Below are 12,219 nucleotides of genomic sequence, written 5' to 3'. Positions count from 1 at the left end.
TTTTCCAAACAATGAACTGTATGCTGATGTTAGCCATCATATTAACTCAATGATTCTGAACAGTGGAAACGGTAAGCTTATTGTAAGACACTTTTATGATCACACCAAGCACTTGTTCATCAAATAAATACGCTTTTCCATTCAGACACCTGCTTTGTTCACTGTTGATGACAGCTGGAAGTCGTTTTTATACTGCTGGGTAGCTGCATTTCCCCCCTAGATCAGGTCTTATATGAATCCATAATCCTGCATCAGTTTATTTGTATTCTTAAATACAATCTGTAAATTCAAATAACTTAAATAAGTGAGGTTATAAATACCTTCTACCTATTAAGTGTAATGCTGTGGAAGACAAATGTAGATTATAGAGGCTATACTCAAGTAAAGTACAAGGACCTCAAAATTGTATTAAAGTTCTATACTTGTATAAATTAAATTACTTTCCCCATGTTCCCTGACATAATTAACAATAATGAACTAAGCTGACAGTTTATTGTTTAACCATTTAAGTTACATTACAAATATGTTGTTATTTATATTTCAATTATAGAAGAGTGAGGGGAAAAATAAGAGCAATATACTCCAATATATCCCGATACTTTAAAATCATTGCACTGTTTAAAAATATCAGTATCTAACACTTAATAATATCTTAGTCTTAAGTATCTTAAATGGATAAATAAAAATCCAGCCTAACTTTTCAAAGGTAACATATAAACACTGTCTGACTTAAAGACACTTCTTTGTGCTAAAGTTTGAGCAGCTTTTGTACCTTCCATTTCTGTATTTGTATCGGCTTGGTTGGAAAAATGCGACGTCACGTACAGCCTTGCACCAATCACAATTAAGCAAGAACTCAATCAGAATCTCAATCAGCCACAGCTGGTGGACAGCTTGGTTAATGTGAATCAAATCTGATTGAAAGAACAACGCGAGGAGTTTTCTTTACTCATTAAAGATTAATGTGATATTTACCAGCGTTTTAATAGCTTTGTTGTTTATTTATTCATGAATTCTTGAGCTTCTGCTACTGAATCTCCTGCTCTCAACTGACTATACTTTGATGGAGGTGAATGTCGTTTAGTCCTCTTGTTCAAAGCATCCCAAACTTAAATTTAAGTACTCATTAGCCATTAGCCTCACCAGAAACAAGGTCTGTGTGTTCGTCTTATATTACAAAACAGGTCCTAAATAACATTAGCATATTTTGTAGCCTAAAAAGTAAAGTTCCGGCGCCAACAACATTATCCATGATGAGAATAGGTTTGTCTTGACTTTTTAATTAGTTATGGTCTGTCCCTTATGTCATTTCGTAACCATGAAAGCCCGGGAAATTAGGTAAAACATGCTTAAATTGTAATTTTAATGGTCTTCCTAAATGCCTCTGGACTTTTTTCTTTATAGCCTAATGAACGACCTGATAAGTTTAAATGAGTAAATTTAAAAAAGACAAAATAATGTACATCAATGCATCATTATAACGAAAGAAAATGTATTGGGATTTATTGTGTCAGTGATCACACCCCATATCATTATCCCAGTTTGAGGTTGTTTCGGGCACGCGCATCCAGCCGCCTGTGTGATTGTCCACGCGCATGTAAACACCTGACCGCTGCATGAGACAGACAGAGCTGATTTTTGTTGTCATATAAAACCAATCCTCCTCTCTGCAGACCTCCTGTTGAATCCTCAGCTTGATTCCACCTCTGAGCAGGATGACGGACGTGGAGACGTTTGTATCCGAGGATCAGACAGCGGAGGGCGGCCTGCTGCGGGACTTCAGGCGGCTGACTCGGCTGTACTGCATGAATGGCGGACATCACCTCCAGATCCTGGCCGATGGGACGGTGCAGGGCCAGAGAGAGGAAGGGGACGATCACAGTAAGACGGCAGCTCACTTCGCATTTTACAACCAGGTCAGGCCTGCAGCATGATGCGTTCACTTCCCTCTCCCGAAGGTGTGTCAGATTCAAAGACACATGCGTGCAATAAATGAGGAAGCAAATTGCTGACTCTTTTAAAGGGGATTCCGCTTTCAAACATGCTTGGAAAACAAGACAGGACAGGAGTTTACTACTTGATCAGTACATCCCTTTCAAATGAAAGGACTGACTGACATTGAAGACATCAAGACATTCACTTGATTTAGAAATTAGAACATGGACGCTGTAGAAATCAAAATCATAATCACTCAATGAAAGCAAGGATTTTAAGTAGTTTCAAAGTCTTATTTTGACATAGAAAAGTCATAGAAATCTAAGATATTTTTGGGATTTTCTCTTTCCAGATGTGTCTGTGACAGTGTATTTAGATTTCAGTAAGTGCCATGTTATTTATTGAATTTTCCCCTCCTTTCAGTTGTGTTAAAGCTCGCAGCTGTGGACAGAGGTGTAGTGATCATCCAGGGAACAGAAGCCGGGAGATATTTGGCCATGAGTGATGAGGGACGATTGTACAGTTCAGTGAGTATCTACAGTCGACCTGATGAGCTGTGTGATAATACATCAGTGCCTTACACTTAAAGATGCAGCCATCCATGAAATGTGTTGTAGATTATTCATTTATCACCATTATACAATCTCCATCTAAACTTTTAACCCCAATCTGAACAAGTCAAGTGCAGTCAGCTGTTGGTGCTTGTTCTGCGTTTGTCTCTCAGCCCATGGTCACTGATGAATGTTACTTCCTGGAGAAGCTGGAGGAGAACCACTACAACACGTATCGATCTCAGAAGTATGTGGAGGAGAACTGGTACGTAGCTCTGAAAAAGAACGGACGACCTAAACTAGGTCCAAGGACTCACATCGGGCAGAAGGCCATCTTCTTCCTGCCTCGACAGCTGAATGAATGAAGACACACAGAGCTCAATACACATGGATGATAAAATACACATGCCTTATTTTACTATTTAAGCTTGTGAACAAAACCTGAAGAAGAGGTTTGATGATGTGCAATATTATTTAGGCAATGACCAGCAACTGTTTCATCCAGATATTAGTCTTTATCTAAAGTCCACCAGGGCTGGAACACTGTGCATGTCAAGCTTTTTGTCCACTAACACAACATCCCATTATATTTGGTAGCAGTTCTCTCTTATTGCACAGAACATGTAGGATGCAAACAAGAACAGTATCAAGAAACGAAGCAACAGAGCCAGCTTAAACAAATATAAATGAGGGGAAAAAAACACTGAACAGTAATATACAATTACAAATTAACCCTCTTGTATTATAAAGTATTAGTTAGTATGTTTTAATTTCTCAGGTTATAGATTAAATTGGTGTAACGTCAGGCCAAGGTAGGAACAAGGGTTTTTATGCACTTCTAGAAAGATGCCGGAATTGCTGTATTGTCTTGTAACCTACAGTAGCAGAAATGTTCAAATGTTTCTCATGAGCTGCTGCACTAACTTGAATATACGATATATGACACATGCAGCCCATTCATGGAGAGTTTTCCTGCCTCACTTTAAGGTCATGAGCTCAGAGTGTAGTCTAGTTTGACTCATCTGTGACCTGCGCCTTGCTCTGAAGACCTGATGGCATGAACTGCTTGAAAAGGGATGTCGAATCTCTCACTGCTCTGAATGTGTCATGGTGAAGATCTGTGTGTTATTTTGTATGTCCGATAGTTACACCATGCTGCCACTTGGTGCCACTAATGTGTAAATCTTGCAAAGTGCACCCATTTACATGCATAATCCTGTCACTCTGCTGCAATCTTTTTCATTTCATTCCCTCTCAAAGCCTTAACTTCATAACAGTAGTGAATATTCTTTTATAACTCGGCTGCACATCAGTCAATAATCCAGACGACTCAGACAAAAGGCATTAAAAGTGACATTTATTTAACACTAAACGTTGTCTGTACAGTTTCATATCAACAAAACCCCAAGGTTGCAGCTCTACATCACATAGAAAGAAGCATATAATGAGTCTGTATCAAAGCCATGGCAGATGTGTGAAGATAACTGATGAGGCAAACAGTTCAGTTTGCACGACCAGAATAAAATCCACATGAACTCCTTCAATTTACAACAGTGAGTAAATCATAAACAACTGCTGTTTACTCCACAATATAACAGAGACAAAATCCTGCACCGCTGCGTCATTCACTCCTCGTTTTATACGACTTAAGAGTCATGATGAGAACGTCTTCTGGGCTTTATTGGTTATGTTTGTAAAAGTGCACCTGCATACATAACATTCTTTGATATAGTTTTAAACCCACAACATAGCTAACATCTTACACCTTATGAATCATGGTTGTAAAAGAAAAAAAAACACATTTCCCTTCCCCATCTGTCTATTAAATCTTAAGGCAAAAACCCCCACCTGAAAATGGAATTCGAGTTATGTTTATGCTCTTAGATTATTTGATCCAAACGTCTGAGGGAGATCATTAACGGCTGAAATCCAGACGGCAGAGCCTCTCCTCTCTAATCACAGAGCTTTTCCACTGACAGAGGATGAGATGCCGACTCCAGTGACTCACAGCAGAGTCATGGAAAGGTCAGGCTCTTGCATCTACATGAGCTTTCTGAGGATATGAACCAGAAAATGTGCTCATATGTGCATGAAAAATATCATCATGGTTGCTGTCACTGTCCAAAACTTCTGCGTCCCTTCTCTGTCAGCCGACCTGCTCCGGGGGTTTTCTCTTGACATTTGCGGCCATCTGGTTTCCTGCTTCTCGTGTAGGATCCCAACTCAATCATCTCAGATCATAAACCTTAATTCCATTTCCAGGTTGGATAATTTGACCGGATTTAATGTACAGTAAAACATTTAACAGGTAATAATCATAGCTCCTGATACATGGATGTAATTTTGGGGTGCTTCACTGACACTGCATTGTAATCACAAGCATGTACGTTTCATTATGACGATGCCCTTAATGAACAAACAGCTTCAAAGCAGCAGACAACACTGCCCCCTCCTGGCTTAAACAAGGGCAACACTACTTAAAGCCAACAGGTGAGTGAAAGAAGTGGTAATCCAGCATTTACAGCCTGATGAAAGCTTGCGTTTTGAATGCATGTGGTCTCTAAAAACAGCCTCTAATAGTCACAATAAAACCATGGAGTGAGATTAGTTTAGATTACTAAGAGTGTTGCATGCTACGGCAAATCTACCGAGTGTGTATTCATTAAAACCTGCTGGCTTCAGGTGTCACCAACATGAGACTGTCCCTACTGTTTGACCTTAAGGGCAGATGCATGCTTGTACGCTACCACCAAATGATATAAGGCATTACTTATACGTTACAGACAGAGATGTAAATAGCACTTAACATTCGCCACTAATGAGTACATTAAGGGACTATTACTGTTAACCTTTTTCCATTAATAAAGTTCCAAAGCAAAATAAAACAAGTGATATAATTCCTGAATATTTTATCGACAGTTGTCTTCATCTATAAGTCGTCTGGCCGATTTCTTGTTAAGTGTCTTCACTTTAAATTTAAAGTCTTCGCAGAGTTGCTGCTCGTGTTGTCCAGTTCTTCAACATCCAAGATCCTGAAATTAATAGAAGATGGTTTAATATTCAAGGATGTGTGTTCTGGGATGTCAGTGTTTTTTTACATGCACATCACAGACTGATAAGATAAAAGAACTATAAATTTAGCCATTTTTAATTTCCTGTATTTATCTTTGCAAGCTTATTTTAATAAAGTCTCCAGGGGTTTTCCTGGTATTACTTTTTACTACATTGATAAAATTAGTTGCTTATTGATGCAACTTTTCAGACAGGTGCTGGTTTTCATGCAGCAGCAGTTTAAGTGATGACCTGTTGTCAGGATATAGTCAAAGAAAGAAACTGTTGATCACACAGAAAAACACAGGGATGAAGTGCTTCTCAGCGCCCTGCCGCAGGTTTTCTGCAGGAGAAAAACCTCACAGTTGATCTGGCGGTCTTCCGGAGAATCAGGTCGGGAAAATTTCCGGAGTTGCCCTTTCACAATTATAGCACACAACAGGAGATGGTTGTGTCAGACGTGTTCTCGCCTTATGGAAATACTCTATTTGCTTTATGCGACGGGTGCAGGAGGCAGGACATGATTAAAAAAGTATGTAGCGGTTGTAACTCAGCGCTTTTAATCCATCAAAAATAATACTGGCTTAAGCCTCTTTGGGGGGGTGGCAAACATTCCTCTATGCAGGAAAAACCCTGGTCACTTCAGTGAGGGGTAATGCTTGATTGGGGCATGTTCTCTCGTAGGGCGATGTGTTCATCCGAGGCTTGTGACCTCCATGATTCTGATCAATTTGAGAATTCAACCATCATAGTACAAACATTTTGACTCTTTTCTTTTGTTGATAAAACCCACTACTATGTAAAAGCAAAAACAGATTGAAAATGATGAATTTTTTCGTCAACTTCACAGTGGATAAACATCAGGTGATAATCAATGAGCAGCAGGTCTGAGACATGCTGTAGCAAACTTTAATCTTTTCATAGAGAGTGTTTGTAGAGACACTGCAGCGTCTTTTTAATTTAGATTCAGCCAGGAAACGCCATCTGGAATATGTGTTTATTAGTCTGTACTGTTGGGTTTATATGGTTTTGTGTTTACTGTGCAGAGGCCTCGATTCAGGCCGCAGCAGCCTACTGTAATCTACAAACAATCAGGCCTTTTATTGAAGCACAGAGTTGCGGAACATTGATGAAGACCCTGACATTTTTAAATAATAAAGAAACATTTAATGGCTTTAGACAAACTGTGGGTGGTAAGAAGTGCCAGATTTGGTTTGTATGCATATAAATGTTTCTAATGACAAACATACATTTGATAATTACTGTGACGAAATCAACCAACCTCTAATAGATGAAGAGTACCCTTGTTCGGGGAAGAGTGGCATAAGTGGGATCGGCCAGTTTACGCACTCTGGAGTAGTTCACAAAGCCTCTGATGAACAGCATGAAGCCTGGAGGGCAAAGGGAAAAAGTCAAAATGATACAACATAAGAAAATTATTTTTAAAGATTGTAATTTGTTAGAAATGCTGATTGTTTATAAAATCTTCTTCTCACTTACCCAGGGCCAGGAACACCCACCACAACCAGTACTGCCCGTCAAAGTAACCAGGGAAGTAGGTGGAAAACTGGAAAGAACATAAGATAGTACACTGTTAGGAACAAGTGAGAATAAGAACAAGTAATCCTACACCTTTGATCTGGACTATTAGTGGTGAATATTAACCAAACAGCTCTCACCCTGACAATGAGAACCCATTTGATGAGGGACAAACCGAAGCCAGAGATGGCTCCGTACCGGCCGGCGGCTGATGTGGTCAAACAGAAAGACAAGAAGAAGCCGATCCAGTTGAAGAGGAATGCCACTGGTGGAAAAAAAGAAAGATTATTGAGAAACCCATCATTTGGTTTACTACCAAACAAAGGTCATGAATCCTAAACCGATAAACATGTCATGCTAAAAGCAATTACAATAGACGAATGGGGAGTTTTAATCAAAGATTTTACAAGGTATGAAACTGGCTGGCACACACTCTTTCCTCCTCCATCTTTTGCTACAAAACAAACATGTGGTGTGAGTGTCCTGGTATTTGTTGCCTTTGAGAATTCGCCAAATTCAATTTAGCAAACATAATAGAGCTTCTATTCAAGAGCAACTACACAACCGATATTGAATGGATGCATCTTTTTCATGTTCAGTGACCAGATTCATACAAATATATACATTTATAAACCCATCTCCATGCAAGTGACACTGTATATTAATGTAGTCTTTCAGATTAAAAAAATAAAAGGACGACCAGGTGTTGAAATGGCAAATAACTCCTTACTGAAGAAAGTGAGCATGAAGATGCCGTCATTTCCTATTCGCAGCTGGTCGGCATCTTCAAAGTCATCCCTGGCCACAAAGTCGTCCTCCTGCACATACAGTACAAAATAACTCATTGTATGTTTAGTGCATGACAATACACTTAGTAATGTTGAATAGTAAATCAGTGTACCGTGACTCTTCCGGTGACCAGGGGGATGGCTGCCTCTTCTTTGCTTCTCTCGGCTTCATCGTAGGAGGGCAGAGTGGTAGCAACGCTGTAGGAAGGAGGGTTGGGGAATCTTCCTCCTTCTTCCTTGTATTCAAAGAAAGCTGTGGAGGTAACAAGCAAAACTGCTCATCTGCATACAGAGATCTAGTCCCAAACGTTTCTATATATTTTAAATCATATAAATAGGTTGGGCAGCTCTAATCAAAGGTTCCAACCCTTCAAAGCAAATATTGTGTAAAAACCCTTTGATTATATCTGTGAAGTTGTTTCACCTTATTGACAACGATACAAAAAGTATAACAACATTATCTTTTTAAGTTGGGATGGGTGAACAATCAAGAGGGGACTGCTGTAACATTTATGTGGATAATGATGATAAACTTTGGGCATTTTTGCTCTCGATGCTGACAGATAAAACGGCACGGCAGAAATAGCATCGACAGCTATTTAGTCTACTGCAGGTGCTTCACAATCAAACACTGTATTACACGCCACCTTCCCACTGCAAAGCCTTGCCAGTGAAGAAAGTGGTCACCCCTCTTAACAGAAAAATAGTTGGAACAGAGGGGCATGAAGGAGATGCTGAGAGTTAAAATAAAGTAAAATTATCGCAGTTACATGAACGTTGACTCGCTGCCCCCTCAACTTGTATTCACCCAAAGCATTAGTAAGACCCTGATGGATAATAATGGACATTTACACCGATAACCCTAATACCACAGTGCAATAACCTAATTTAGTTTAATCGAACTAAATACCAGGTCAATTACCCACTGTTTACTTGTATATTTTCTAAGAGTGTATATTTTATATATTTTGTTATCTAATTTTGTACTTTTTATATATATCGATAGATATATATATATATATATATATATATATATCGATATATCGATATATATATCGATATATCGATAGATATATATATTTTGATCTTTATTTTTTACCCTCTGTGTGCTGATTCTTTCCTATTGTATTGTACTGTATAAGCTGCTGGAGACTGAATTTCCCAGAGGGAGTCATCCCAAAGGGATCAATAAAGTTGAGTCTAAGTCTAAGTCTAAAAGTGATGTTTGACCTGCCTTTTCATTAGAGTCTATAGATCACCTCCACAGTAATTGTGTCATTTTAAGCGTTTCATCAACCTCACTCTGAAGACATCTGTCACCAGTTTCATCCTCCTGAGGACAGTGTTATCTCCTCAAAGAGGTAGCTTTACACAGTCAGAGATGATTAAAGTTTTTTTCTCTAAACAACAACAAGTTAAAAAAAAAAACTTGATTACTGCGATTCTAATATGGAATTAAATCTATACATATAATGTTAACGGCTATGCTCAAAGTCTGGGCTGATTTTACCAGCATTTATGAAGGTTGGGTTCATATCTGCTTTCAAAATCTTCTTTCACTTCCTTCAATCAGAAGAGCAGCAGCAGAGAATTAAAAAGCCAGGCCAGGGAAGAAAGACATTAGTAGTGTGTGTGTGTCCATTATGGTTTATGTTCTGTCCGATACAAGACAAGACTGTTCTCTGGGTCATTTGGCAGCTCTCCAGAGTGCTCCTTTGTGTTGTCAGAACACAAACAGCACTGAACCAGATCAATGGTCTTTCCCTGGAAGAGCTCATGGCTACACCCACTTATGCAACACGTTGACCTTTGCCCTCATAAGAAGTGAGATTAGAAACATCAGACCTTTCTAAAAGGCTGTGCACACAGGCCATTACCTCCTACATTAAATATTCAACACCTTATATTGCAGTATGAATAAGAGCAGATGATTGACAAAACTATTTATACTTAATCCATTTTTTGTCTTTCAGTGCACTCTACTTATCATGAGGCCTAATACCTTCATTTGTTTAGTGAGATTTCATATTTTAGATAAAAACAACATTTAAATATCCTTTAAAGTTTTTACTACTGCGAAGATTTGACTCTCAAATGCACTGCACAGCCATTAGAGATAATGTGACCCTGGGAAAGAACTATTCTTCACAATGATTTGCTTCTGCTTCTGTGCAAGTGTGTCTGCGCTCTTACGGCTTCAGGATGTTAGACTCTCACTTTAATCAAGAATTAGTATGCAGCTGCACTGACATTTATAGATTAAAATAATTATTCTGCTTGTGTTTATCTGAGTTAGTGGACATGGGGCTGTGAAGGTTCCTAACCTGCGTTTGCTGCAGCAATGCTGCTGTAGGGTGGTGGTGCATCCTGGGCAGGACCCTCCTGGGATGCCTGGGCCGGCTCCTCCTCATTCACCAGCTGAAAGAATGTAAATAAATAACACAACTTGGGTCAAATTTGAATTAGTCCATTAGAAAAGAAAGAACAAAAGTAGATGGAACTAAGGAAACATTACTGTTAGTTAACCTTCACATATATGTATATATATATATCTGTATACATCTTGAGATAATAGATTTCTGTCAGTTGTTGCCATAATGTGTAGCTATGCCTGTATGATTTCTTGTATTTATTCGGGCATGACAGACAATGTTGCAAGTCTCTTAGGAGGGCTGAGGTATAGATTTATTACATTCACAGGATTTTTACATTAAAGTGAGGAAGTTCCCTGATTGGTCAGACATTTCATTCTGCAGCAGACAGATAATCTGTTGTCTTATCTGTAAACACTATTTGATTAGTATTTCCTGTTGACTTCAGAACTATCTTAAACAATAAAATGTGAAGTCACATGAGAATGTATCAATTTTGCCTTGCTCTGCCCCAAAGTAGTCTAGGTATTAAACAAGCACAATATAGATGGACTGGAGGTGATTTACAGCAATTAATCGTGAAACTGTGCAACAAGTGTTCATGATGGACACGTCTGCAACCAATCCCATCTCCGAATACGAAGGGTAAGTCGCACTGGTGATAACACAATAACCTCATCCATCATCAAAACTGCACAACCCAAGTTAAACTACAAACTATGCACTCATGATTTCGCACATTATCAATGTCATTAAATAAGCAAGCTGCGCATGCGCGTAAGTATTTTGACGTATCTTTGAAATATGAATTACTGATTGGATTTACTTGTGACTGATCAAAGTCTGTCATGTCAATAAATAAGACGGTGTTGGTTCAAGCCCAGAAAGAGTGATACTAAAAACAATTCTGCTCAGGGCAGAAACATCAGCTAACGTTACAAGTAATTATTATCTGGTTAGCTGCTGCATGAAAATGGGTCACACTGGCTTTAAATAATATGTGACGAAATTATCTCCATCCATTTCATAGTTCGTTTCAGTGTAAGCAATTAGGTTTGTTTTTCGGTTAAATTGTTTGTCGCTTACTCAGGCCTGCCCGTGAACAAATGTCGGTAGAGCTCGTTGCTTTCTCTCAGTGACAGGCTAATGTTGACTTCTGTTAACTGACTCGGCTGCAGCTAATGCTAATGCTAGCTCTAAGCTACGTTTTCGCCACAAAACTGTTACATACCTCTTGATATCTGACGTTGCTGTTTTGTTCTGCCATTGTGGAAGAGGAGCGAAATATCAATAAACGTCCTCTTCCCTCTTAAGTTCTGAAGATATGTTATTTAAAAGGAAATTCGCCAAAGAAGTAGCAAAGGTAACGTTGACTACTTGTCGGCCATCTCCTTCCTTCTCCTCCTCCTGACGCCCGGTGGACGGCAGCAGGATCGGATGCTGCCTTCGAGTGCTGTCAGAATATTTGTATACGAGTTGTTCGCACGTAATGGTTAAAGTAAAAAAAGAAAACACCCTGATAAAATATTCATACATTCAATGTAGTATATAAAATACAGTAGTTTTCAAGTTAAACGTATATACTCGAACTTAAGAAGAAGAATACATGAATATTAGCCTACCACCAAATTTAAGAAATTAATTATTATTCCACAGGGTTAGGTTACTGAATATTTTCTATTAGTGTAGCTATTACTTAAACTGACAGACACCATTTTAATGCTGATAGAAATTGGGTAAACCATTGTTAAATTATTCATACGAAATATTTGAGAAAATATTGAGATTATTTTCGGGGTTTTTTTAATAAATTGTGAGACTGCATAGTAACCGATCCCTGAGATTAATTGATTTTCTCTCAAAAATACAATGAAACTGGTTGTTAAAAGGGGCCATTTGCTATTACTTCCAGCAGAAATCAGGATATACAAGCTTACCAGGATCACTTAAAGGCAACACTGTCTGTGCCATAATGTCATGTGA

At 38.7% G+C, this 12,219-nt stretch overlaps 2 protein-coding genes across 2 annotated transcripts; one reads left to right on the top strand and one right to left on the bottom strand.

The window, feature by feature from the left end:
* The first annotated feature begins 1,587 nt into the window (after positions 1-1,587).
* On the top strand, positions 1,588-3,858 carry fgf1a (fibroblast growth factor 1a). Its single transcript, XM_069669608.1, has 3 exons — positions 1,588-1,881; positions 2,359-2,462; positions 2,660-3,858. Exons 1-3 carry the CDS (start codon positions 1,716-1,718, stop codon positions 2,849-2,851), a joined length of 462 nt encoding a protein of 153 aa, XP_069525709.1. The 5' UTR covers positions 1,588-1,715; the 3' UTR covers positions 2,852-3,858.
* ndfip1 (Nedd4 family interacting protein 1) lies at positions 3,826-11,651 on the bottom strand. Its single transcript, XM_069669606.1, has 8 exons — positions 11,468-11,651; positions 10,189-10,282; positions 7,978-8,117; positions 7,807-7,894; positions 7,217-7,341; positions 7,038-7,104; positions 6,820-6,928; positions 3,826-5,518 (listed from the first exon to the last, which is right to left on the bottom strand). Exons 1-7 carry the CDS (start codon positions 11,501-11,503, stop codon positions 6,822-6,824), a joined length of 657 nt encoding a protein of 218 aa, XP_069525707.1. The 5' UTR covers positions 11,504-11,651; the 3' UTR covers positions 3,826-5,518; positions 6,820-6,821.
* Between the last annotated feature and the right edge of the window lie 568 nt (positions 11,652-12,219).

Source organism: Semicossyphus pulcher, unplaced genomic scaffold, assembly GCF_022749685.1.
Source record: "Semicossyphus pulcher isolate SPU_LCO1_2020_fin unplaced genomic scaffold, fSemPul1.0.p SCAF_2, whole genome shotgun sequence".
Taxonomy (NCBI): Eukaryota; Metazoa; Chordata; class Actinopteri; order Labriformes; family Labridae; genus Semicossyphus; species Semicossyphus pulcher.
This window is presented reverse-complemented; position numbering and strand designations above follow the sequence as displayed.